Below are 27,575 nucleotides of genomic sequence, written 5' to 3'. Positions count from 1 at the left end.
AAATTGGGAGTAGATTTACTCAGGCTTCCCATGGTGAGTGCTCCGTTTTGATGGTAGTTGTCAGAATTCGGTCTCAGAGGCTGCATGTACTGTTTGCTTTCGTGTGTTTGTTCTTTTTATTTTTCTGAAGGTTGGTCAGTCAGTCCTGCAACATTTCAGACTCGTTCTGGTTAGTCTTATTACAAGTACTTAGCTGAATGAGGATGCTGCCAGCGACAGCCTGTTGGGTGTCTTCTGTCACTTCTGTTGTCCCTGCTTCATCCTCTCTCTGTAATTCTTTCTCCTAGACAGTGTGTTTCCCTGGTGCTCCTTTTAAATATTTCCTCTACTCAAGCTGGGCAAATGTGCATTTACATCTTGTGCTGGTCTTGAAGAGTTGAGAACTGTCAGGGAACTGCCCTTGGTACAGGACATTTAGATTAGAGGAGGAGATTGAACGTACCCTGGTATATACTCAGAGCAATTTGTAAGGAACCTCAAACCCATAACTGTGAGTTAATAGGTCCAATGCTGTAATTGTAGCACAGGGTTTTGAGAGGGAAATGAGTTGGGATAGAGCAGCTTGTGTGTTTTTTGGTTTGTTACCTGGAATTCAGCAGGAAATCAGGAAGGTGGAAGTTAGCACTGGGAGTTCTTTTGCTGTTTGTGGAGATTGTAGTTTTCTGGACTTCTTAATATAGTTCACCTAGCTTCTATATTTTTTTTATGAAGTACAGAGTTTTCTATTCCTCATACTCTGAGTGTTAGTGGAAAAACTACTATCCAGATGAGCTTTCTGGCTTTTATATTAACTTAGGAAGAAGTGACAAGATACAGCCTTAAAAGGCACTGTCTTCATTTTCTTGATACCGAGACAAGCTGCCTTCTGGTTTGTACATAGCATGCTGTGGATGCCACTGTTCTTGTTGGACACTTGGCACAAGACAAGACAGTAGCATGAGACATATAGCTTCTCTTTGCCGTAGATTTTGCAGCCTTGAAGGGGTTGAATGTAGGACTTGAATTTTAGACTTGAGATGCAAAGTGGTTGTGAAATAGAGATGCATTAGGGATGAGCATGAAGAGGATGTCTTTATGCTGTGAGAGTAAGCTTGCTTACGGAGCTTGCTGTTATTTGTCTGAAGATTTAATGAAGCGTCATCATGGACCTCCATCTGATTGAGGATGCTGTAGCTTAGTATTCCTTTGAGCCCTTAAGAAGGTAGCATGATGTTTTGAGTGATTGAAGTGGTTTTCCTGGTAGCTGCTCTTGTGTTTTTGTGTCTGTCAAGGAATATAGATACCAGGTGCATGGCAACTGCTGAGTCACAGCCTGAACCACTGATGGAACACCTGAGGGAAGGACCCCGTCAGGCCTGGGAGCACAGGTGAAAGCAATTCAGCTGTGCAACTGGAAGGGGTTGAAGCCAGGCTCAGCCCCTCTTAGACCCCATTTAAGGGCTGACTGCCACTGAGGAAGGGATCTCTTGTTGAAGATCTCTCCTTTGTGGAGTTCTTCCCTGCGAGCCTAGATTCTTGGAGGTAGGCGAGCCTTCCATTTTCTTCTTTCTTTGTAACATCTTCTCATTGTGCTGGTCCTGTTGCCATTATACCACTACAGCAGGTTTGGCCGGACTTCGGTTGACACTATCCAAGCAATTTACTGAAGAGCTGGAGTTAGGGATGTTCTCCACGTGGAGTGAATTCGTATAGCTTCCAGGTAGAGCTGACTGCTTGGGAGTGCTACCTGCTTCTGAAGGAGTTTATGTAGTACACTGTGAGCTCTGACAACCAACCAACTCTTTGTCTTCCACTCATTCTCAAAAATCTCACAAGCAGCATGCTTAAATCTTAGCAGCATCAGAGTGTTTATGGATTTCTTTCCTAATGATGGAAACGCATACAGGATTTCAAATTCTTCCACTGGATTAAACTTCACAGGTCTGAATGTGCCTTATTTCAAGTGCTGCTCTAGGCGGTGGAATGGGATATTTGGCTGGGCTGGGAGATGGTACGTTATGCAGTAGGAATTTATTGCTGTAATGCATACAAACTCATTAACAAGTTGTATGCCTCAGGGAATACTTTCCTCTCCTATGAAAATCATCTCAACTGGACAATTCTCGGTGCAAGTGGCCATGCCCTCTCATGTCAGTGACTGACAGATCTAATTCTGCCTTCGTAGCCGAGAGCCCGTTACTTAATGGAGTTGTGAATATTGGTACTCAGAAGCAACCGTCAGAGTATTACAATGCATTATTCCTCTCATTCAGTTGGTATTTATCAAAGAAGGTGTTATATCTAATGAATGCAGTGTTATCTTCAAATAAATTCCATTGTGTAGAACATAATTTAAAAGAAATGAAAATTTAAGTAGCTTCACAGTTGCTTTGCGGTGGCAGAGAGAAATGTGTTTAGCTTGCCTGTTTGAATGGTATGTGATGGAAACCCAGAGTCAGTGTCCTCTCTGTGGGAAAGGGAAACATTATGGGTTATATGATCAGATTAATAAAATCCTTAGTACATATGTATATTTCATACATGTCTCTTCTTTCCCTCTATATCTTCTTGCATGGAAGCAGATAAAATGGAAGAGCAGCAGTACTGCCTTGCAAGTACAGGAGTAGGTTTCACTTTGTAATTATCGTACTGACATATTTATCCTTTCTTGTGGAAGTGAAGATGCAGATATTTAAGAACCCTTCTTGCACAAAAAAGCCCAATTTCCGCTCAGCACTTAATTAGCACTTGTTTATGACACGGCATCTGATTTGATTTTCAAAACAAATTGCACAGTAAAGAGGCTGATATTTAAACTGTATAGTAACCAAAGCTCCAGCTGTGACTCAAATATCGTAAGCCTTCAGGGGTTGTGTTTAGGTCTAGAAAATAGGAACTCAGGCCTGTAATTAAATGTCCTCTAGAAATCATACTTTGTTGAGAAGGAAAGAGGCACCACTGAATTTTAAATTGGTGACTTGTTCTCAGAAATCATTCTGTTGTTCTAGGCCTTGCTGGGGACTGCAGAAATCAAATGGATTAAAAATGGAAGAGTGGATGGTTAAACATACCTTGCAGTGCTAAGATTTGCTTCTCTTCTGTATAGTTTCTTCTCTTACTGAGGATAAGCTTATGAAATGTAGAGGAGATGCTGCGCTGAGAGGGTTTTACAGGCACGGTAATGGGTGTTAGTTTCTCCTGTTCGTGTATTTAACTGGCCAGTATTGAAAAATAGAACTTACAGTAGCTGCTGATCTGCCGAAAGTCTTGATTGCTTTTATTGCTAATGCTCAGGCACTAACATCAGAAAGAACCGGTGTTAGTAAAAGTTGTATAAATGGGATGTTATCTTTGTTGTTGCAGGCGCTTCTGCATGGGAGTAATCCTGTTAATGGCAAAAGATTTGTTAATTTACTTGCACGTTTACAGGGCTGGGATCTTCAAATTAAATGGCTTAAATCATTCTTAAATCAATTACTCAAACTACTCCAGGCTGATGGGCTTTACAGACGTTAAGCAGCCTGCCAGTCCTAAGAGAAAGCCTTGCTGTTATCCTCTAATTTCTAGTCGAGGTGGCTGAAATGGAGGAGGAAGTGAGGCGGTTTTTCCCAGGTGTGCTGGGTGAACCTGGGCTGATCCCAGACTTGTATTCAGGTCTCTTTACTCCTTTCACTGTGCTTTAACCAAAAGCTTTTTATTTCTGCTTGTTTATGAAGGCTTTTTTTTCCCCTTTGTTTGTACCATGCTGTGCAACTTGAAAAGAGCAACTGGAGTACTTGAGCCAGATGTATGGCTTAAGGTTTTCTGTAGGGATCTTGCTCAATATGTCACACTTAACTATAGTTTCTTCCATTTTCAAAGCATGTAGAAATGTCAGCAGCTCTTCTCAGCAAACCTGTGAGGTGGGTTAAATAAGTGTTGTCCTCATTTTACAGTAGTAGTGAGACTAACCACCCATGAAGTCAGTGCTGAACTAAGGGTTAGGTCTTAGAGCGTGATGCTTCTAGCTGTGTTAGAGGTCCCCTAAAACATACTTCGTTAATGTGTTTGGCATCACAAGTCCAAACTCAGCAGGTGAGTGCCATAACCAGGATCTACTTGACTCTAATTTATCAGCACAACGGTGGTTATTGAAATTCAGCTTTAACTGAGATCACTGGCTAGGACACCAGGGCATAATCTTCCTACTGTTCTGAAAGATTTAGGAGAATTTAAATTTGAGCTAGGGAGAGGCAAATCAAAGTGTATTTTGAGATCCTATATCCATACTTTTCTGTAGAGACGGGATTTTTCTTATGTTCTAATTCCCAGGCTGCACAGCTTCTCCCCTGTAGCTGTGAATGTTCATCTTTCAGTTGTGGCACATTTTCCCTCTCTAATAATTCTTCTTTTCAGTGTTTGTGGATACAGTTTGTACAAACTAAATATTGTATCAACACAAGGGTGGATGGAGCTAAACTCATCCTGAATAGATCTGTTCTGAAAATGAGAGATGTTTGCAGCCTTCCAGGAGGAGCGATTCGGGTATGGATCTGTTGGTTTGGAGGGGAGCTACTATGAATTAAGAAAAGGGATTGTGAAGTAATGGCCAAGACTAAGAAAGGTGGTGGACTTGATATCTGAGCATGTCCTGCCTGGTCCTGTTGCTCAGGTACGATTTTAATTTCAACGCATTCCCCTTTTTTGGGAAGGGGGATAGGCAGAGTCGAATCCACTTAGTTTTGAGAATCTTTGAACATCAAATATTATGACAGGTAAAGCTTAATTTTTGTTACTACTTTTTTCCTAGTTGTAAATTATGCTGTTTGTTCTGTGCTTCCAGAGCAGTTGGATGTCTTGCTTTGACCTCAACCTGATAAGACCTGGAGTCAATAAACGGGGGAGGTTATGTTTATCTGTCAGTTTGTCATAATTTCTGATAGCATGTGAGTGTAGTTTCCTGTTAGTCCATACTGAGGCTGCACCATTCAGAGCTATTCCGTAATCTTTCCATGTTGTCCACTGTTGCATCTGACCGTGCTGAGGGTAGTGGTGCTGAGAACACTCTCATAGCCTGTCTGCTGTTTCCATACCATGCAGTGTTACGTAGTGGCAAAAGCATTAATTATGTCTGTTAGCTGCTAGTGCTAGTACTTACACCCACAGTAGGTTGTGCTTACCCAGGTGCATTTCTGTGGGAATTCCAAGGAAATACTTATGTTCACTGAGCTGAAATGTAAAACGGTAGAAATGGTTTAAAAATAAGTGACTACGTAAATATAATAGTGGTGGATTTGTTAGGGAAGGATTCCTAAAGCAGCTGATACCTGAGGCAGCAAACAAGAGGTTTGGGGACTAAACTGTCGTATGTGGCTTTAAAAAACCTGCATTGTTTAAAATGCTCCGGAATTTAGACTTAGGTTAGCTAGGTCCCAGTGTAAAAGGAGGTCTCTCTTTATGTCTATTCTCTCCTAGCCCCGAATACACATGCCAAAAGATGGATTCCAACTTATATCTTCTGGATACCAAGCATGGCTAAAGCAGGTTGGACTGTATTATTGTTATTCATCTCATGTGAGGGACTGTGTTGGACACCTGTGCTTGTCTCATTAGTGAAGTACATAAATGAGGGTATAATGAAGTTATGGTGCCATGTTAGCTGATACCCTTCATAGCCATCACTGTTTCGTGTTTGTGCATGCTGTGTTTGTATAACATTTTCTCACCGGTCTCATGAATGTGCACCTCCTGTAAATGAAAGTTCAAAAAGCAGTCACCTGAAAGCAGAAAGGGTCAGAGTTGGGAAAGAAATCTGCAGCAACAGCTCAAATTACAGAATTAAAATGAGCTTTCAAACACAAAGCTGCATGGTGGTGGTGCTGGTAATAATGGGGAGGCCAATGGGTTAAAACACGAGAGGATTGCATCTAGCACCATTCAGATCTGCCTGGCTGGAACAAGCACGGACACTGGCTCACATCACATACCAATTGTGCTGTTTGACACAGTGTGACACTGCGGGGACTCCCCGCTCAGGAGCCCAGCGCTATATTGCTGTGCTGTTATTAAAGGCCAGCCTTTAGATGTCTCAGCAGTCTGCCGCGAGCGATTGCTGTCAGCTTTTTCACTTCTGTGAGTGAAAAATCCCCCTTAAGAAAAAAAAAATCTTAATTTACAAATTGCTTGTATCAATCTCTCCATCATGTGTGGATCTTCACAAGAGAAGCTGGCATCCTTTGGAATGCACGGCTTAAAGTTGCTGGTGTTGTAGAAAGCCAGAATGGTTGTGTTGTTATGGCAACAACAACGGGAAATATGAAAACAGCACAGAGAAGCTGCATCCTGTTGTCGTGGCAACTGGAGTTGTGGAAATGATGAAAAGTGGCAGTGAAAGGATCTATGGTGCTGTGAGCCCAACGGAAACAAAGAGACAAGTCACCTGTGTGGGGTGGGACAGGGTTAGGAGCGTCAGCAGCATTAAGCCTTAAAGCACAAGAGTTTCGTTGCAGGTGCTGACAGGATGGCTTCGGCTCCCTCCAGCCTTCTCTCCTCTGAGTACTAATGCTGACTTGTTTGTGCAAGTTGCTTACTGCCGTCAGCTCATGTTGACTTCTGGGAAGCTGAGAAGAGCAGGAGTGCTTACAGAAAGTAAGCTATGTTTGCAAACCATTGCTTTGCCTGAGTGATGTAACACAAAGGTGACCTGTGGTTTGGTGCTTCCCTGTGCCTGGAAGTACCACACTGCTGAAGGTCGGCTGGGACACTGCGGCCAATGCCTTCCTGATTTCAGCTTTTTTGATCTGGAGGCACCATGTCTCAGAGGGACCTCAGCTCTGCAATTAATGTCTCTCAGAACTCAAGTTTGTTGACCTATGGGGCATGGCGTCAGTTCTTCTTATGTGGTAGGCTGGGAGAACAATAGGGAAAGGATTGTGTGCTTTTCTGGCTTTTAATTCTAAGGCAAACAGACCTGCATCTGTTCCTTCTCTGTTATGCTACCAGTGCTCTGATGCAGGTGGGATATATGCGTTTCTGCCTTTGAAAAACACTTGGGGGAAAAAAAATGCTCAGAGAACATTGCATTAGACAGTCTGAAATAATAGAAGAGCTTGCACGTTTCTGTGTGGCTGCTTTCCTTTTGATTTTGAGTTCACTGTTATTGGTTCTAAAGCCTTTGTCTTAAATCTCCTTACTCCTCCTTGATCCAAGCAAAAGTTGTAAACTTGTGCTTGTGTCGTGAGCAGATACTGTCTTGGAAATAGCTGTACTATTCTAATTTCAGTGCTGTAATTTCACCCAGGAAGTATATGGGTAAGGGAGTTGGTACAAAGGGTGGCAATTTTTGATCAGAAGGAGGAGCTCTCATAAGCTGAGAATTTTTGAGGTTAGAATGATTTGATTTAGGGATTGCATCCAAAAGCCCTACCTGTAAGATTCTTAAAAGCATGTCTTAGAAAGAAAACACTGTTGGGTTATTAAAAAGCAGTGATCTACGTATGCATGCAGATGGAATGGTATCTGTGCATCACGCTTATCCCTGCTGGGGTCTGTTTGTGTTTTTAACAGGATTCTAACATAATGATTTTTTTTCCTCAGCATAGCTGAGTATTGATCTGCTGCCTGGCTTATACAGAAAAGGAGAAGTATCCCAATAACACAATGTATTAATGTGGGCTAAAAGCAGCTTGTGTTACAGACGAGGTGGAGGAAGACGGAGTTCTGCAAGACTGGACACATACTATAAATATCCATAAAACTGACAATTTTATCTAAAAACAGTACTGTCTAGATTTGCATATTTTCAGCCTGCTTAAATAGATAATAGTTAAACACTACCTGAGCATGGGTTGCCCACACTAATGTCGTTACCCTCTGCCCTTTAATGGCAGCTTTTTTTATTTAATGTTGCTATGCTGCAGTGGAGAGCTGTGTTGTGCTCATACATGGGCTAGAGGAAGCACGGTACCGGTGGCCAGCAACGTGTGTTACTTTAAGAAAGGGATTTTAAGTAAACTGGAAAGCTCTTTCTACTCCAGCAGTTTGCTGCAAGTTTATCCCTTACAAAAAGGTGAACACCTACAGTTATTTTGTTCAGCCTTGAGCTTCATTTAATCCTGTCTTCAAATGGCAGTGTTGTGCTGCTGGCAGCCCGTAACATCCCATCACTGAGACGCTGACCCTGTGAAGACAAGCTGCAATTGACTTCTGAGAGGAGGGGGGATTTTTGTCTAGGACTCGATCAATGCGACATGACAATCCAATTCCTATATTATATTGATGCCTTCTGTGGTGTAAGCCAAAGTGTGAAATTGGGCAAATTAAGCTCTTAATTAGCTGAAACACTTATAAAACATTATTTTGATTACATAAATGGGGAATTTTAAAGCATCATTTTAAGTGGCTTGTGAAACGTTGTTATTCAGAATTGAAGATAATGCCTTCCTTCACATACTGTTGTGAGCAAGTATACATCACCTAAGATGTATAATATAATGCATTCATCTGAGGCTTTCAGCCTCCCACTGTCTTTTGGTGTAGAATTTTTAGAGCCGAGTTATAAACCTGTAAATGTGTTTTATGCTGGAAATTCTTGGTCCTCTTCACTAGATTGGTACCTGTAAGGGCCACTATAATCCAACAGGGCATCTGAGATATTAACAGTCCACGCTTCAGTCAAGTCAGCTGGAAAACAGTGTGAAACCAGGACTGGGATGAAAGCAGGATTATTGCGCTAGAGCTGCACTTTCCCCATTAAAAAAGAAGTGCAGTGGCTGGAGATATTTTCTGTTAGTTGTTCTGTCATTTGGGATCTCCTCTGTAACTTCAAAAATGTGTGTTCTGGTTGTGATGGTTCCATATGCTCTTTACGGTTCAGATAATAATCCCTTGGGTGGGAGGCAGAAGCACACTTGCTTTCTGCAGTGCCTTATTAATGCTCAGCATTCTGATAGGACTTTTGAGAGTGCCAAGTGCTGTGTAGGCAGAAGTTTTTTGAGGCTAACAGGGGTATGTGCATAACATCATAATTGTGAGAGATTTTAAAGAATTATGCAAAATTATACATGGACGAAAAATCGATCAGAACTCCCGTTTCTCTCTCACTCTGCCCACATAGGGTTCTTCTCTGCAAGTCTTGTGGAGGAGCTGCAGACCTGGCTGATAGAAGTGTCCTAAGCTGGAGTGACTTCCACTCAATCTTACAGTAGATTTGGGGGGATATTTTTTCTTTCTTTCTAACCTCATGGATGTTCAGGTTCAGTGCTGGTTAAGCAGTTGGTGTACGGCTCTTTCTGCTTTTGTCACAGAGATGGTGATTTGCTGTCACTGCCTTCTTCTTGACTCCCCAGTGTTTGAGTGTGCGGTGTTTGTGTTTCAGAGCAAGAATACTCCCAGGTCTGTGACATCTCTCAAGTGGGGTAGTTCTGCTGTCCCCTCTGTGCAGGTGTGGAGCTGAGGTGCCATTACTCTTTACCCAATCTTGTGCAGATCAACTGCTCCAGGATTTGGGTTTTTGAGTTTGCTGAACCTCGTGCTGTCTCATCCTCTCCCATGTCTTGTGACGTAGTAAGATTTTAAATTGTTAGAAATAGCGACAAGATTTTGGATGTAACGTTGCCTAACAGTAACCGTTTCTACTCTAACTAGACAAAGTACATCTCTATTTTCAGTTTTCAGGTAGCTCTTAAACCTCAGGCCTTGCTGAGACTGGTTTCTATATATTTGGTTAGGTCTTGTTTTTACAAGCACGCTTGTTGCTCAAAGAAGCACACACAAGTCTCTACCTGTTCCACTCCTCCAATACTGGTATGGCATCTGATTCAAAGCTCTGCAGGTGCGCTGGTTTAAATATATCAGCTTCACAGATTAAAGAGCTGTAGCTACGAAAACATCAGTATTGTCTGGTTCTGATACGATCTATGTAAATTCCCTCCAGCACTTGGCAGCTAAGGATCTTGTACACCTCCTAACTGGGAAGCAAGCTCCTTTCTGGGGCAAGTAAGTTCTGTTGCTCTTGAATCCCTGAGCTTGAACAACACCAGTAACTGCTCCTTGGAGAGAGCAGTTCTTCGCAAACATTTACCTAAAAGCCATGATTTGATCCTCCCAGATCCTGGTCAGGTAAGAAAATATTTGGATAAAGTGAATATGTAAACCCTTTTCTGTGTCCCATGTCTTTGATATTTAGGAGTAGTTAGTGAACTGGAATCTCTCGTAAAAAGTTACTGTAAGCGAGGGAGTTTGCAGAAGATTAGGGAAGAGTTTGCATAATATGTACATTCAGGGAAATTTACAGCGCAATTATATGAGAAGTGGGAGGCTAAAGGCAAAGGAATCCTTTCCAGTGTTGAGAGCTGCTCGTGCACTGCAGAGCTTGCAGAGTGCACTGAGCCCAGAGCCACGGGGCGAGTGGGGAAACCTCCGTGCTGAATTCAGTGGTGTGCACAGCAGGTCTAGGTCTGATACTTGAGGTGTTTGGGGTGTGGGAGGAGTGCTACGCTTGAGCCTTGACAGTGCATTTCACAGTCTGATTTGTGAGACCTCCTTGTTCTGGAGAGCAATCCTGTAGTGTTCCAGGAGCATTTCAGTTTTCTGGAAGTGAGCAATTGTGTTGCTTGCAGTTACGGGACCTTGAAACATTTCACTAAGATGGCTCAGTGGCTCATTACAGCAAAACAGGATCACAAAGCACTTCAGATAGTCCCTGTACATATTTGTGGAAATGTGGCCAAAATATTTGAGCACAGCAGAAGCTGAGAAACTGTCAGAAGAAGAGCTGAGGTCTGAGGGGCTCACAGGGGCCCACACCAAAGGGGTTCTGCAGTTCCCTTTGTTTTATAACTTCATCTTACTATGGAAAAAAACTGCCACAAAGGCAATGATGAAGGCAGTCAGAACTACCTCACATGCAGGGAACAGGGGCCTGGGGTGTGTGGCGTAAGAGCTAACTTTGTTTTTGGTGGTTGTTTTTGGCTTAATCAAGACCTACATCTTTTATTGTCTTTTTCTTATTTTCAACTGAAGGAAAAAAAAAAAGACAAAAAGAACTTTCTCCAAAAGTTATAGAAGTATTAATTTGCTCTGAGCCATGCTGGTCTCTTTGGTAAGTTCATAATTAGAATCATAGAGTTAGGCAGAATTTTTTTTTTTAAATGGATATTTTTGTCTCTCAGGTATATAACTGCTCCATAAGTGGTGGATCTGTATTCATATGTTGAGGGGCTTTAAAGGCATATTATTTACACAATTCACTGGAATGGTTCCTCTGGAAGCCACGTGGCTCTCTTGTGTGATTACGTACTTACTGTGCCTTGTATCCACTGCTTAGATGGGCGGAAGGAAGTAGAAAAAAAAAAAAGACCCAGAAAATATACTAAAATAAAATAAGAGGATTTTCTTGTTCTGTTTCTGCTTGAGTTTTTTGAAGTTAAATCAGAACTTTGCCCCTAGGATCAAGTGCTAATCAAGCTGCTTGGCAGCCTTTAAAAATAGGTAGTATGCAAGTTGCACTGTGAGATGCTTCTATTTTTTTATTTTTTATACCTATATCGTGTATTTAATCGAAGTAATACCTATCTGAGCGGCAGAGGGAAAACGTGCAAGTTCTTTTTATTCATGTGTGAGGGGTTGAAAAGCAAAGAAATTAGCCAGAATGACTTTTTAGCAAGAAGCACATTTCTGGAGTTGGATTTCATGATGCCAGCATTTGTAATGTAAATAGCAGCTGCCTTCTCTGATGTGTTTCATACAATGTGTTGCATTCTGTGGGGACAGGAATAGTGCGTGCTGGACACAACATGGAAGTGATGTGTTGTATTTTTGGCATTGGCTTAGTTAAATGTGTCCACAAAAAAGTACAAGAGGAACTGAGTGGGAGTGAAGACTATGGGGCTTTGTTCTGCTTTTTGTAGTATGTTTTATTTAATTGTGGCTGTTAAGAATCCTACTAACATCTGAGCATGATGGAAGCTTCGTATAGGATCAGCATCCCTAATACTTCCTACATTTGGATCTTGAAGAGTGTGAGGAAACAATGTTCTGAGACTTTTTCGAGAACTGTACCTCACAGACATCCCATGTTGGACTTCTGCAGTGATAGAAATAAGAAATGGGGAAAGACCTGTCTCCTCAAATCAAGCCCAGGGCTGGATGATGTAGTATGGAATGTTCCTTTTATTGCTGTGGAGTGGTAGAATTTCTAGTAACTCTGCCTTTTGTCCCAGTTTTAGTAGTAATTACATGTTGTTTCTCTTTATACCGCCTTATCCAGTTCCCTTACTCATTGTGATCAGTGGGGCCAACCCGCAAAAGCCCCATTACTCTCAGTTTGTAAACTGTTTTATCTTTTCAACATGTCACGTTCTGCTTGTGCTCCTTAATGAAAATGTTGAGTGAACAGGATTTTAATTACCATCTCCCAAGTGATACACAGAAATTATATTGGTTTATCCTAAGAGTTGAATGACATAAAGCACTGGGCACTGCTGGAAGAATTCTGAGCTAGGAAAGAATTGAAGTAGATGTGGCTGTATCAGGTACAGTTGGGCAAAAAATCAGCAATTAGGGAAAAAAATTGTTTCCTTTTCAGCTTTGCCACTGGCTAGTTAAGAAGTGCACGTTACATTGGCTTTACAGGAAAGGCATTTTGGGTACTCAGTCTATCATAAGGTGAGTGCAGAGTTCAGCAGTGCATGATAGGTTATTGTCCTTAAGCGTGTACCCTTTTCACATGCTAAGAAGGCGTTCATGCTATACTACTCTCTAATTAAGATCTCCAAAGTGTTAATGAAGAAAATATCCTTAAGCTACTGTTCAGTTTTTGTTGCTGTTTACACTGAGTTTAGCATGGTGCATTTGTGCTTTCACACCTCCTGTGCACTGTGATTGTAAATCGCAGGAGCTGGAGAATTTTGGTTATTCCCCATGTAGGAGCACTTGGTTGTAGAGGGGGAAGTGATGTGTTTCTGACCTGTAACATAATTTACTACAACTGTGTTAGTTACCTGCAGTATATTGTATTTGCCGAAAGACCAGAAGAGAGCAAATTTGATAAAGAACAGTCTGAAATTGTAGTGTGTAATCTTGTAATACAATAGGAAATAAATGAAGTAACCAATTTTTGGCACTGGCAAAAACTTAGTCATTGAATGTGTGCTGAGATTTGTCTTTAGGACGTGAAATAATTGGAATAGAGAGTAGACTATTAGTGGCAAACCATCTGATGTAGTAAAAAATGTTCTCGCAGTATAGTTACAAGAATAGTTGAATAGGTTAAAATACGGCTTCCCTTCAGCACACGGTTGCTGCCCACTCAGCTCAGCCTATTTTAATTCAAAGTGCAGCAAGCCTGTGTTAATCACAAGCAGAGCAGCTGCTCCAGCCTCCGCCAGCAGCAGGATGCTTAACTTGCCTGAAGCCCTGTTCTCTGCGTTTCTTTAGTGGGAAAACATATTTCAGAGGTCAAGGAATGGGACTTAAAAAGTCAGTGAGAAAAAGGAACTGTGGATTTTTGTCGATTAGTTCCCCCATCTAATGCCACTTAATGCCTTTTAAAGATGCTGAGCTTTTTTCAAGGGCCAGCTTTGCACCTCTGGGTTGGGACGGTGCACCCTGTGCAGCACTGAGTGAGCAGCATCGGCGTCCCAATGCCTGGCTGCAGGCCGGCCCCTGTGCTCCGTGCCTTTGTTTTGAAGAAACGATGGGCGCTGAGCTGAGTTCAGGAGATTTTGTCAGGCACCTTTCAGGCAGGGCTGCTCCCTCGTTTGTGGAGCTGACAGCACAACGGTGAGCATCGGATGCGTGGCGTGTCAGGTGGATGAGGACAGGGGCTGCTGAGATTTCCTGAGATCAGGCTGTAAATGAAGTTGTTCTGTTGGGTCACTCATCTGATTTACACACAAGCTGTTTCTCCTGAAGCACCTGGGGCCTTTTGTTCATGCTTGTGAATAAGCCTCTTTCAGTCACCAGCAGTAATTTAGAGTCTCTGCTTCCTTCAATAGGTAACAGCAAGTACAGCAGTGACATTTTCTCCCACTGCGTGTGCAACTTCACTCTTCTTTTTAACCTGGGTAACAGAGTTGTATCGCTCATACAGGCTTTGTTATAGGCTGGAGCAGATTGAGAAGTCATCTGAGGTGTTGGTAATTATTTACTGTGTACTTCCCAGCTCTGCAATAATGCTGAGCAGTGGGAGTGCATGGGTGAGCAACAATACCCTCTGCAGGTGCAGGGACAATGGCCCTGCAGTATTTTCCTTTGTTACAGTGGCAACTGGGGAGGAAGACATTACCTCTAAGTGCCCAGTCTGCTGCTCACAGTGACTCCATCTCGCTTGAGTTACGTCCCGAGGAAACTTGGAGTCAACACAGTCTAGCATTGCTGCTAACACAGATGTCCACTTTTTTTGCTACCTCTCTTTTCATGTTTTGCTTGCTACAAATATTTAAAGCAAGCTTTTTCGTTTAGACAAACTACTTCAGTGGCAGTCAGCTCTTCCTCTGGTTCATCATTGCATGGCAAAATGTTGAATGAGTACAGGGAACGTGGCAGCCTGGGAAGAGGGAATAAGTGGCTGGGGTGGGACACTGATAAACCTTGATGCACAAAACAAACCAAAACCACACTGTGTTTATTCATATAGTCTTTCAAATCCTATGATGAGTAATGGTAAATACAAGATGCTCACCTACTGGATTGCTTTACATCAACAGAGATACCATGTTGTAGTTGACCTCTTTTTGTTACTGTGATGTTCTTGGAGAGCACTGATGACCAATGTCAATATGTTAAGAAATTGGTGAAATGCTTAAGTGTAGATGTCTGCTTCATTTCATTTATTTACTCATTCCCTTTTAAAACTGATGATCACAACAGCTTTAATAGCAGGAGTGATGCACATAACATTGCACAGAGAAGATTGCTGGCCTGTGGAAGGTTTTGTATGTGGGAGTGGGTGTTTTCTGGGAGGCTGGGATGGCGGAGAAGGAACTTGGCTTAGATGTTTGCTAGGATGCCATGTCTGCTTTTTTTTTTTTTTGTCTTCAGGAAGGGCGTTATCTAGTGGGGTGTAACATTGTAAAGCACTCCAGTTCTTGAGTTACAATATCTTTGTGAAGAGATTTTAAAAAAGTGAAGGAGGTAGAGTATTTTAAGGTCCCATAAATTTGTAGAAAGCACGTTCGTGTAGGTTATGCTCCCCAGTGGTTTTTCAATACTATTTCTGGAACAGCAGCATAAATTGCCACAAAGTGCACCAAAGAATGTGGTGACGGACAGGGTTAATCTCTCTGTGGCTGTCTACACGGTGCCAAATTATGTATGTTGGTGATCGCCTTTCTGCTCAATCCAAGATGGGTTGCATTGCTCCTACATAGTAAACTAGTGCAAGATTTTCTAGCTCTCTTCAGAGCAAGAAATGATTGCTCAGAAGGCAGCTGTCATTTCATACCCACTCCAGCTGCCCTTCCCACTCAGATTTCTTCCCCTCCCCCTTAAAAAAAAAAAAAAAAGGCAGGAGGGTTGCAAAAAAGAAGAGTGCAAGGGTCTGAAATCTCTAGCATCTAATCTGTCACATCCTATATATTTCATAGCTAGCTGCCCATTTAAAATAGACTTGGTTTGTTTTTTTCCTTCCTAAAGAGTAATTAGACAAATGCAGCAGTGCTTGTGGCATCAAAGTCTCTTTGGCTGGTAAAGGCAATAGCTATCATAATGCATCCTGAAATTTAATAGCAGCGATTTTAAATGAACAAGCAATTCCCTGTATTTCAGGGAGTGGTGGCTCTAACTATACAAAATGGCTAGCACTTTTCCTGACTGGCTGCTTTGACTCCTTTTTTATTTTTTGTATTTATGCTTTGACAGATTTTCTTTGTTGTAATAACAGTATTTTATTTAATGACTAACAAGGCAAGCAGAAACATGAAACTCCTATACAGTATCGCCTAGTTCCTGTTCACCTTGGCTTGCAGGTTTCTCCTTCTAAACCCATACATATGAATCTTTTCTTTTCCTGCCAGCATTCCATTTAAAGTTGTTGATTCCTTTTCTGCATCTCTTGCAGAACTGCTTGTGTTGAGTTTTGCCCAGAATGTGGCTACAGATGGGGAAGAAGTCTGATTAATTGCAAAGGAACTTAGAACTTTTTATTAGCAGAAAAAATCTCATGTTAGCGTTAGAAAAACTATCAAAAATTACTTTCCTGGTCTGTAGTACAGTTTTTTTTCTTGCTATTCTGAAATTATAAAGCTTCTCTGAAGGACAAGTCTCATCAGCGGTTTGTGTTTTCTTAAAGGTGTCTCGGTCTTTAAGGCTAGTTTCAGTTGTGTTGATGCCGTTGGCTAAGCCTTGAAAGTTCCTGTAATCTGTGCCATCCTGTCTCATACGGTCCCATCTCATAGTTGTCCTTTCTCTGCAGTGCTCTATGCCCAGATCTCTGTGGCTGGGCTGCTCCAGCCTGGCGGACAGCATGCCCTCGCTGCGATGCCTGTATAACCCAGGGACTGGCGCACTCCCAGCTTTCCAGGTACTTTCCGTCTATCTGCTCTTCTTTTCTCTCCATCCATGTCTGTGTGCATCTGCTTCTTTTCTTTGTTTACTTTACTTCCATTTACTCTGCTTCACACTGTATGCCTTTCCTGTGTCATTCAGAACTCCTCCAGTATTTAAACCCATCTTGTGTAGATGCAGGGCGGCTCAGTACTGGGGCGTTTCCATTGCTTTGACTTATTATAATAATTATTTTGCCTGTATTGGCTTGGTATCATCATCATTTCCATCAGCTTTTAGTTGTGTCAAAAATATGCCACTTAGTTCTGTTTGGAAAGCATTATCCATTGCATAGTCTCCAATCCTAGAATCATTAAGGTTGGAAAAGGCCGCCAAGATCATTAAGTCCAACAGTGATTCCCTTTGTGTCTAAATTTTCCATCTGGAAATTCGTGCTGTTTGGAGGACGGAGGGGGTGGGTTCATTGCCACAGTGCTAGCTGATGCCAGCCTTTGGTTACTTCATGTTTGGTAGCAGTAGTGTGGACACTTTGACTTTAGAAAATTACTGTACAAGTAAGCTGACAGTCAGATGGCAAATCAAGGAACCTGGTTTTCTCTGGGCTCTGAATAGGTGAGTTCAAGCTTTTCTCTGTCATCAGACAGCTTTTTGCAGAACAGGATTTGTTCAGGTGTTTTAGATGACCGGTGAAGCTTATAAAATTCAGCCACTCTCCTGTGGGGAGAGAGTGAGGCAGCTGCTAGACTAGTGGCTAGAAACCAAACCAGACCTCTCAAGATCACTGTAAGCATTTGATGATGGCATGTGGGTATAAACCAGAGGGTAGCGGGGATGGGACTGCAGAGGTGTACGTCCGTGTCATGTATTCTCTCTGAGATGGTTCTGTTTGAACTGCAGTGAGCGAGGGACTTCAGAAGTGTTTTTGCAGAATGTGCTCATTGCAGCTCGTGGTAGCAAAAAACTTTCTTTCAAGGCTTACACTGCAGGATTTGTTGACCTAACCTGTGGCAGAGTTTTATTCACCAGCATTCTTGCAAAAGCAGACAATGGACAGGCTAGAATCTTTCTGAAAACTTCACAATCATCCTGATGGATGTATATCTGCCTCTAAAGGATTGCATGCAGAGATTATTTCAAATCTGGCTTCCTGCTCCCAGGACTAGGAGAGTACTGTGGAAATAATCGTCTCAGTCTCAGGGGAGGCTTAAGTGTCTTGCATCATTTTGCTGCAACTCTTTTTGCTGAGCCAGCAGCAGCACTGCTGGACTCTGGAAGGTGTCCTGCCAGCCCTCCTTTGCTGAAGCAAGCTTTTAGCAGAGCTTTCTGTGGGGGAGGGGGAAGAAGACTTTTTATTAGTCTAAGGGGACTCCGGAGACAACAGGCAGAATTTAGAATCCTACTTCTAATCCCAATTTGCATAATTTGACTAAATCGGATGGGCCTCATTTTTGGGCTATCGGCTGTTGAATAAATCTCTGATCTCCTTGAGCTCAGGTTTTAGAGAACCTTCGCAGTGTATTGAAAACAATTTGTAAACTCAGATTGTGACTTTCTTTCTACTTGAATTACTTTTGATTACTCACAGTAAGCATGTATTACAAAGGGAAAGGGAAGCTCACGATGTTACTGATAGATACGAACAGTAACTTTTCTGCTAGTACAGCATGTTCTTGATATTTGGGGTCAGATGAGTCAGCAGCTGAACCATTTACTATGTAGTGCCTTCTTGGAAGTGCAGGAGGGCTCTTGACATCCACATTCCTGCAGATTTTTTGAGGTATTTCCATGGATATTTAGTGACTATGGGAATTGGGGAAGCCTGCCCCACTTGTTGTCAAAAGTGGTATACTAGTAGTCTTAGTAGTGCTCTGACTCAACATTGAGGAACTCATTAGTGCCAGTTGAGAAACTAAATGCCAGCAACAGCTTCTGCAGCAATGAGTCATCTGTTCTTCAGCCCATTTTTCAACAGGCTTTGATTCCCATTAGCTTGCATGGTCTGATGAAAGCTCCCCTGTGGGAGGGATGGCTTCCGTAATATCAAGTGTGGTGGTCTACATGGGAGTGGTTTGAAGGCTGCTTGAAGCTTCAAGGTTGGAATATTTCATAATTTCTTAATGAATTCTTTTAGTATTGAATCTTCAGGAAAGCGTTAAAGGCTTTTCTTGTAGCCCAGCAATTTTTCTCATATTATTTCACTTTTTTCCCTAGCAAGCTTGAAGTAACTGGAGAAGCATATCAATGTTCTTTGCTCATGGCAAAAGAGAAGGTGCCATCTGGAAGGCCACTTAGTCACTGCTGAATTTGTCTGGTTATTTACATGCTTACCTTCAGATGCTCAGACAGAAATGTGGAAACAGGCTCTTTTTGAATAGCTCAGTTGAAGCCCTGCTGACTCCTCATGGGAAACATTGGCAGATAGTCGATTTAGAGATGATTCTGTTAATATGTCAGATAACTTCATTTTTCTTCTTTGTGTGTTTTTATTATCGGAGACACTTGTGTGAAAACAGGATCTTCTGGTTCCTCAGCTCTGTTTGGCAATCGTCTCGCAGTGGGAAAGGTTTTAAGGCTAAACCCAGGAATGAGGGATTAAGGAGCTAGAAACAGTTTTTGTTTTTTTTAACATCTTTTATCTCAAAAGGCTTTGCAACTGATAGTCTGTCTAACTGAATTTCATAGAGATCATGGTGAAAGAAGGCAGCAAATTGGAACATGAACTCCTAAAGGCTGTTTTAGAAAAGGGCCAGCCATTTCATTTTCAGTGTTGTGGTTGCAAGTACATTCCCCAAACAAAAATTAGAATATACCTATGTAGAATATATTTTCTTCTTAAAACCCATATTTGAAGTTTCCAAATGTGCCAACAGGTCTTGGATTTCATGACGTTTTGCATTTGAAGATGATTACTTTCCGTTCCCTTTTTTGCAATACTTGCTTGCCATGTACCCCTTACAGGGCTAAGCTTATGTTGATTTTAATAGTCACAGTTCTTTGAAAGTTTTGATTTACAATTATATCCATCAACTATGCCAAGAAAATGATTGTGCTAAGCCTTCCAGGTTTGCAGAAGATCATAATATTTCTCTGAGTTTATGTCTGTAGGCTATTGTATGGATGAGGACGCTTGAGCAATTTAAGTTTTTGTCAGAGGTGATGTATTGGGGTCATCACAGAGAAGAGACACTTTTGTTCTTCTTACCCAACTGACACCCAAATATTGGTTCCAGTGTAGACTGTAAACTTTATGGGACAAGAGTCATACATTAATGAATTGACTATAAATAACTGCACTCAGCTTGGTTTTGCAGAAGCAAAGTGTTTTCCTTGTTGGCAGAAAGCTCTGTCCTGGTTGAGGAAGGCATGGGCACCTCATGCTGGGCACGTTGGTGTAAGCAGGGATGCATCTAAGGTTCTGTGGTACTGATGTGATTTCCACTGCTGCTTTTCTTTGGACTAAAATCGCTTTTGCAGAAAGGCTGGAATGTCAAAGATGTAAACAGCATGGAATAATAGAATCCTCTTTTATCCATGAGGAGGAGATGAACTAGTTTGTAATCTGATTTTTACACTCCCCCCCCATTAGGAAGTGGAATATTTGTTAAATAAGTCAGTAAATTAGATAGAAGCAATAGTCTTTGTGAATTTCCTTCAGACTGCTCATTTTACCATAAAAGTTGATGTTTTATTGCTGAGAATCATAGAATCCATCATTAAGGTTGGAAAAAAACAGTAAGATTATCCAGTCCTACCATCCACTCATCCCCACTGTGCCAACCGATCTACATCCCTCAGTGCCACATCTCCATGCTTCTCCAACACCTCCTGGGACAGTGACTGTCTGGGCAGCCCCTTCCAGTGCCTGACCACTCTGTCTTGAGAAGGATTTTTTCCTAATATCCAACATGAAGTACAGAGTAAATGTGAAGAATAGTGTGCTATTTATGGTTTTACCATGTGTTTAAGCCAAAGCCTTGAGGTGGGCAAGCTGCACGGGTGGGAGTGCATTCACGTGAAATGCATTTGAAGGAAGCGGTTCCGCTTTGGAGAAGACTCTTGCAGGCAGGCAGGCAGAATTGGGTGCCTAATGGGGAGAGAGATGGGTGCCCAGCCCCCAGCCTGCAGAAATGGGTTCCCTTAACCCAGTCTGTGCTGTGCTGTCCCAGTGGCAGCATGGAACGTGCCTGCGGGCTGTTTGCAGGGAGCCCCTAAAACTGAATCTGAATTCTGGTGGCTGATAGCTGGAGCAGGTGGCTGCAGAACCCCTGGCTGGCGGCAGCTCGCCCCCGTTTATGGACGTAGTTAGGTGGCCCCCAACTGTTTACAAGACAGCAGAGGTGAGGCCTTTGATTGACAAGTCAGAAATGCATTAGATCATTCCCTCTGCCAGTCTCTGGTTCATGCTGTTAAAAATGTCAGCCTCTCCAAGTTTGAATGGCAGCCTGAGGGCCTCCGAAGCTTTTTGTTTTCTGAGATGGAAACACAAATTGGATGTGTGCCTGAGCGCTTCATCCTGGGCTGTAATTTCATCTTTTAGCTAAGAACCACAAGGTACATGAGCAAAGCACCCTGTAAACAATAACACCGGGGAAAAAAATAAACAAGGTCGTGTTTCTGGTACGTTGATCCACCGGTGTCCTGACCTCTATCACGTTGAACATCTCCACTCTGATTGCTGTTCCCTTTGGCATTACAATGAGAGGAGAGAGACTGACACAGAGCCAAAGATTTAAAGTTGCAGTGTTGTTGCACATTCCTCGTATTGGCTATGAAATATTGAACTGCCACAATGTGACACCTGGGTTTTTAAGCAAAGTTTCTTGTTGGAGGTGTTGGGCATCATTTTCTTATGTCTCTCCTCATCTTACCGCCTCAAAGGAGCTATTATTAAGCATGAGAGGGGGTAAGGGAGGGAGCAGAAGTGAAGCTAAACGAATGCATCGATTTTATTTTAATTATTATGTTTATTTTTTTTGCACTCGACTCCAGCCTTCATCCTGTGCTGAGCAGGGGGATGAGTTCAGGGCATGTTGTGACTGAGCAGCTCCTGCTCTGTGCCCTGCAGGGATCTCAGGGAGTGCAGTGCAGCATGGTTCTCAGTGCACTGCATTGGTTAGGCTGGTCGCTTTGAAAAATAAACCCAAACTGCTCCCCAGCCCCCCCTTTACCCCCACCCCCCCCGTTGGAAGCAGGGTGCTGAGAGCTGCTTTGACTAAAAGCATATGCAGCACCGCGTTGAAGGCATACAGGTATTTTTAAAGCGAGCTCCAGCTCCTAAGGATTGTGAACATCTGCTTGGAGGTATTGTAGAGCTGCACAATGCACTAATTGAATTACTCTTTTCTGGAGTTGCAGACTGCACTAATTGAATTAGAACCAGCCTGTATGCGTGTGTGTGCGCGCGAGCTAACGCGTATCACTGCGCATGCGTGCGGGGCCGGGCCGGGAGCCGCGGGGCGGCGATGGTGCGGGCTGTGCTGCCCCCTGCTGGCCCGGCCCTGCGCTGCGCAGCACGGGGCTCGGCGTCTCCGTGTTGCTTCATGGCTTTTTTTTCTTTTTATTTTCATTTTTCCCCTTCCCATCCAGTTTCAGTCGGATTACTTACTTTTCTTTAAAGTGTCATCCATTTCCATGCGGCTTTTTGTCTCTTTGGTGCATCATTCTCACCAACTATGCAAGAGATAAGCTGGTATTTATTTTGCTTTAACAGTTGCTCCTTAGGTTTTGTTACTTTTCAAAGAGACCAAAATAATTTACTAGAATGATGTGCAAACAGGGTAAAAATTAAGCTGTGCTTGTCAAAATGCTTAAACAATATTCTGTGATGTGCATGGTTCTTTATTATACCCGTGTACTTGCCCTGTGTCTGGTGATGTTAAGCAGGGCTTCTACTTACTGCTGAGAACCAGCAAAGTGCTGCCATGTACAGAACATTTAACTAACTCTCTTTAAAGGGAGCACAGATAACTTTTATACATTAAAAAAAAAAAGTGTTTTGCTTTTGGAGAATTCCCAAGCAATTTTATCCGTTAAATTGGTTTTGATTTGTTTCAGTTTATCGTTGCTTTTCTTTAGAGTTCCTACGTGTGCTGGTATACACTTGTACGTGTGTGTGTGTGTATATATATATATATATATATGCATAAGTAATCAGGTTCCCATTCTCCTTGGATCCCTTCCCAAGTAGTCGTACTGCTTCTAGTAGCCATTGCCATTGAAATAGCCAAGTACCTCATTGATTGTTCCCAAATACTTGCTCGAGGTTCCTGTTTTGTTCTCAGATGTAATTTGGCAGCATTGTAGAACTTGCTAAAATGTGTCTGCACAGGGTCTGATCAGCCTTCAGTCTTTTCTTTGCCATCTACAGGAAAAAAAAAAAACCCTTGTGATTTATTCTCTCTCAAAATATAATCTTATATCAAGCAAACAAAGGAAGCAACACTTCATTCAGCCAATAAAGCTGCATACATTTTTTGTCTTCAGCAATATGCTTTACACTTCTATGGCGTCTTCAGAGTAATAAACTGTGCAGCAACCTTTTGATGTAGGTAATAACATTTGACCTTGCAACAGAGTACGTTTCCTCGTTGAAATGAAGACAACTAGCACCTTGATGCTTGGGGTTGTTCTTCCATTAAAAAAAGAAATGGGTAGTGTAGGACACCTCCTGCAGTGCCTTCTTTTGGCACACTCAGCACTGGAGCTGTGGTGCTGGGGGGTTTGGGGTTGTCACCTTTAAAATAAGATGGGGGTGAGTTCAGTGCTGCCTTAAGCTGTAAGTGGGAAGGAATCCATTCCTTCCAGGGTGTAAAGTGCTTTTAAAAACAACCTATTTCTAGAACCAGAATTGTCCTGGGACCAGCTTTTGATATAAAAATTCATAGAAACCTGTTTTTCTGAGTGCGGTAACTTCGTGCCATAGTGCTGTAGTGTTAGAATTCACATTGGCCAGGTTGTTCTGTAAATTAAACAGTGACAGCTTCCCTCGGGGGAACAGCCAATGTATTTATGATGATGTGCTGATTACACAAAATACACTGCAAGCAGAAAACAGCTGCAGAGAACAAACCTCTTAAAAGAATACAATTACAAATAGCACCCTCAGTATTTCTAGTGGAGAGAGTAAAATACAGCATGCTAATGTAGGCTTCCCGTTTGCAACAGAGAAGAAAAGAGGAGAGGCTGAAGTATGGTTGGATGCACACGCAGTGCTGATGCGGAGCGGCATGTGATCCCCTTCTGAGGATGAAGGGCAGGAACACGCTTCAGGCCTGCTTTTAGCTCTCCTTCTTTCCTAGCAGTTCTGTGGCTGCATCCCCAGAGCACTGGGAAGCAGAGCATTGCTGCCGGCTCTGGCCTGTTGTGTTGTGACCGTGGTGGCTCCTACTTTCCATCCTGGTTTAATATTGAGGTGTGATTAGGTTAATAACGAAGAGTTGGAGGTACCAGACCTTGGATATGGCAGGTTGTAGCGATGTTATGGGAAAATAAAAGTCTGTGGTATAAGGCTGATCTCTTTTCCACTGCTGATTGTCTGCTTTGAGGGAACTTCTAGAAATACATTTCAGATGTTTCTTTCCTAGCCTGCAATGTTCCATTTTTAGAAACTCCAATGGCTTGTGTGTGTGTAAGGCAACGCCGCGTGTGGGCCAGTTTGGGATCTGGTTTATCAGTAGAGTACATAGAGTAATATAATCAGACTGGATATTAGGAAAAATTTCTTCTCAGGGCAGTGATGCGCTTGCACGGGCTTCCCAGGGAGGGAGTGGGGTCACCATCCCTGGGAGTGTTTAAGAGCCATGGAGATGTGGCAGCAGGGGATGTGGTTAGTGATGGCATGGTGGGATGAATCAGCAGTTGGACTTGATTTTTTCCAACCAAAATGATTCTATGATTCTAAAAAAACTTGAAGTATTACTGGGAAGATAGCAAGGATGGGACTGTGCCCACAAGCGCAGGGTATGAGCAGACCTTGGAGATGTGACCCTTGGTCAGCCTTCATCTGCAAACATTGAGAAGGCAGTTACTGCAACTGCTTTGTGTACTGTGGCTGAATGCAGGAGAGAAGAGCTGCTGTAGGGTGACTGTGTGAGGGCTCATGAAAATCTGCAAAATTCCTCTGAAGCGGGGCAGAAAATGCCCCCAAATCCCAGAGCACAAGGTTTCTAGTTCTGAGCTGTCATACTTCGGTCATTAAAGCACTTTACTTATGGCTGTGTCGTGGGTGCCTGTGGTAGAATTCAAGTTCTGAGAATGCCCTTTCCATCTGCTTTTTTGAGCTCATTGGTGGATAAGTGTAATGCCCTTAAAAGTCTGCAATTTCTTGTGTTTGGTGTCTTTGTTGTGTTCCGAGGCTGGTATCAATAAAACACATTTCAGATACGGGCGAAGAACCTGTCCATTTAAAATGAAGAGATGTTGCCCTTTCAACGTATGGATCTGATTTGAAAGCAGATGAAGTAACAACATTGGCAGTCTAATTTGGGAGGACTTGCTTAAAAGGAAGGATCAGGTTTTCCATCTATGGATTGCTGGCATCTACTAATAGCTGGTTATTCATCTGTCTGCATTTCCTTCAAATGGTTTTTGAGCCTCCCTGCGTTGTCCTGCTTTGCTGACATGTATCCCATGTGGCAAGAAGGAGTTTTGTATAATCACTCTGCTTTAATCAATAGAATAATTGATAAACCAGATAAGATTTAAACTGATTACCTCCCCGAGTAGAACTCCCTGAGGGCCTTGGACTCTCTTAATTTTGACATGTATGTTGTGTACCCCGTGGATGAAGTGCAGTTTGAATTATCTGTTTTTATTTGCTTAATGACGGGGAGGGTGTTAAAGTCAAATGTTTAATTAACCCAGCAATGGGCTGCGCTGTCACTTACACACACATCCAGCTGATTGAGATATCTCACCGAGAATACTGAATAGGAATGATAATGTGGCACTGAGACGGAAGATTGCTTTTTCAATCCATTTGCTGGGTCACTGCTTTGAATGTCTTATTGGATGAAAGGCATTCAGCCTGGAAAAAAAAAAATTCAGCATTTAAGTACATTTTGTTTTCCTGGCCCCTCTCCACTAAGAAGTTAACTAAAACGATATGTTGTAGGTTTAATAAGCCATTCATGTTGTAGCAAAAAGCTGCAAATAGTGGATCTCAGTAGCTGGTGATCTAGAGCTGTGTAATTTGCTATAGGAGCAAAATGTTTGCTTGCCCCAAGGTATCCAAAGACACGCTGCTATATACACCTTTATCTTTCATTCTTTGATTGCTTGGCTACCCTCTTGATTTGATGGTCTCCGTAGCAGGTCCAACTCTTCATCCTTACCCAGGGCAGTGAAATTTGCAATGACATTTTGTACCTCCTTGCAAGAAAATGTTGTTTCAGAATCGGAATTATTTTGTAATAACAGAACCAAATAGTGTGCTTTTTAAATTGGAATGTTACAGGAGACACTGTTGGATTACCACATTTAAATTTGGTATAGACAAACTGGGAGCACCCAGAATCTTTTTCTTGAGTGCTAGTTGTTGTTATAAGTCCAGGATGCTGGCTAGCAAAACCTTAAAACGTAAAGTGTCTGGTCCGTCATCTCCCTTTATGTATTTTTCTATTAAAAAAATTATATATATATTTCTACCTGATGAGATGGAAGGCTGGGACACATTTAGACTAGCACCATTGTATATAATGAACATTAGTTCTTTCAGCAGTGTTCTTTGGTAGAGGACATGCTTTGTTGGAACTTAACCAGTGATATTTCAGTGGTGTTCCTTGGGGTGAGCGTTACATACATCCAGGCCTGCCTGGGCACATCATGCTGTGTGAAAGGCCAGGGAGCTGGGGCTGTGTCACCGGGATGGTGCTTGGAACCTTTTCCAGATTGAAAGCCAAGTGGTTTTGGCTGTAGGATCACCTGGCTTTTGTTGATGACATAAAGCTCTACCTTTAAACAAGTGTGCTGCTTTCAGTTACTATTTTAGGAGGAATTGTGATTAGAAAGTCAGCATAGGATGCGGAGTGTTGAGGTTCTTCCCTCATTATGCCATTTTGACTTTGGGCAGACAATATCTGCCTAAAAATGGACAATTTTTTTAATCTCTCTTTTAATCTCTTTTTCCCCTTGCAATGAATAAATGGGAAGGGGAAAAATAAGAGAAAGGACCAAGAGAAATATGAAGCAGTGCAGTAAAGTGAGGGCAGGGTGGTTGGATTAGATACGCAGGAGTGAGCAAGCCATGGGTTCTAAGAAAGGGGTGCAGGGAGTCTGGGAGGGGCTTTGGTCTACTTGATAAGAGAGCTCATTCTGAGAGACTTTGGGGAGGAAAAAAAAAAGATTAAAATAATGAAGGTAGGAGATGACCAGAGGTGGGAGAGTAAGGGGCTTTATAGCGAGAGTGATGAAACAGCACAACTCCTGTAAGAAGTCAGAAAATCCTTCTTCAAGGAGGACATGAAAGCTGCCGCAAAACTAGCTGTTATTACAGCCCGTTTCTCAGCACTCTTGCAGTTCCTATGCAGATGAATCTGTAATAAATACTGTAGGAAGAAAGTTAATCTCTATCTAGAGAACTTTAATAAATAAAAAGTTTTAAATTCTCCCAAGATCTGTTGGCTCGTCCTGATTCTTGTTAGTACTAGAAATATGTTTTTGACACCTTCTTCAGATGTTGGCTCGTGTCCACAGTCTGTGAAATCTGGCTTTGTGCTTCCCTTTCCTCCTTATGCACAGGAGAAAATCAGCAAAGCATCTCATAGATGCAAAAAAGAAAAGCACTGCTAAAAGCTGTGATTCGCAGGAGGGGAGGGAAGAATCCTGCTAATGTGTGTTTTCAACATCGAGAGCATGTGTAATTTCAACATCCAGTACTCCAGCACCCCGAGATAAGTGTAGAAAATGAATTTTTGTGCAAGGAATGTGGCAAAATGACACCAACAAAGAAGCGAGAGGCTAGCCATGATTGATTCTGTTCTTTAAAAGATTCTGTTGCATGCAAAATCCGTCTTCTTGAAGTATGTGTGGCACAATTCAGCAGCCTTGCAGACAAATCGGCCTCATCTCAAACTGCTTTAAGAAGAATTTGAGCAAGAATTTCAAAGACTGGA

General features: G+C 42.3%; 1 protein-coding gene across 5 annotated transcripts in view; it reads left to right on the top strand.

Annotated features, from left to right (window-relative positions):
* The window catches only part of BTRC (beta-transducin repeat containing E3 ubiquitin protein ligase), a 107,474-nt gene that overhangs the window by 9,569 nt on the left and 70,330 nt on the right, over positions 1 to 27,575 (top strand). For 2 of the 5 annotated variants that reach the window (XM_065746590.1, XM_065746591.1), the window contains exon 2: positions 16,373 to 16,480. The exons of 2 other annotated variants lie outside the window; for them this stretch is intronic. In XM_065746590.1, the coding sequence (XP_065602662.1) occupies positions 16,373 to 16,480 (108 nt within the window). Of the gene's footprint in view, positions 1 to 5,433; positions 5,503 to 16,372; positions 16,481 to 27,575 lie in introns of all 5 variants that reach the window. One more of the 5 variants, XM_065746592.1, reaches the window with a different exon arrangement.

Source organism: Cyrtonyx montezumae, unplaced genomic scaffold (genome assembly GCF_038088225.1).
Source record: "Cyrtonyx montezumae isolate F1298 unplaced genomic scaffold, pur_monq_1.0 scaffold_4, whole genome shotgun sequence".
NCBI classification, from domain to species: Eukaryota; Metazoa; Chordata; class Aves; order Galliformes; family Odontophoridae; genus Cyrtonyx; species Cyrtonyx montezumae.
The sequence above is the reverse complement of the archived record's forward strand: the minus strand, read 5'-3'. Positions and strand labels throughout refer to the sequence as shown.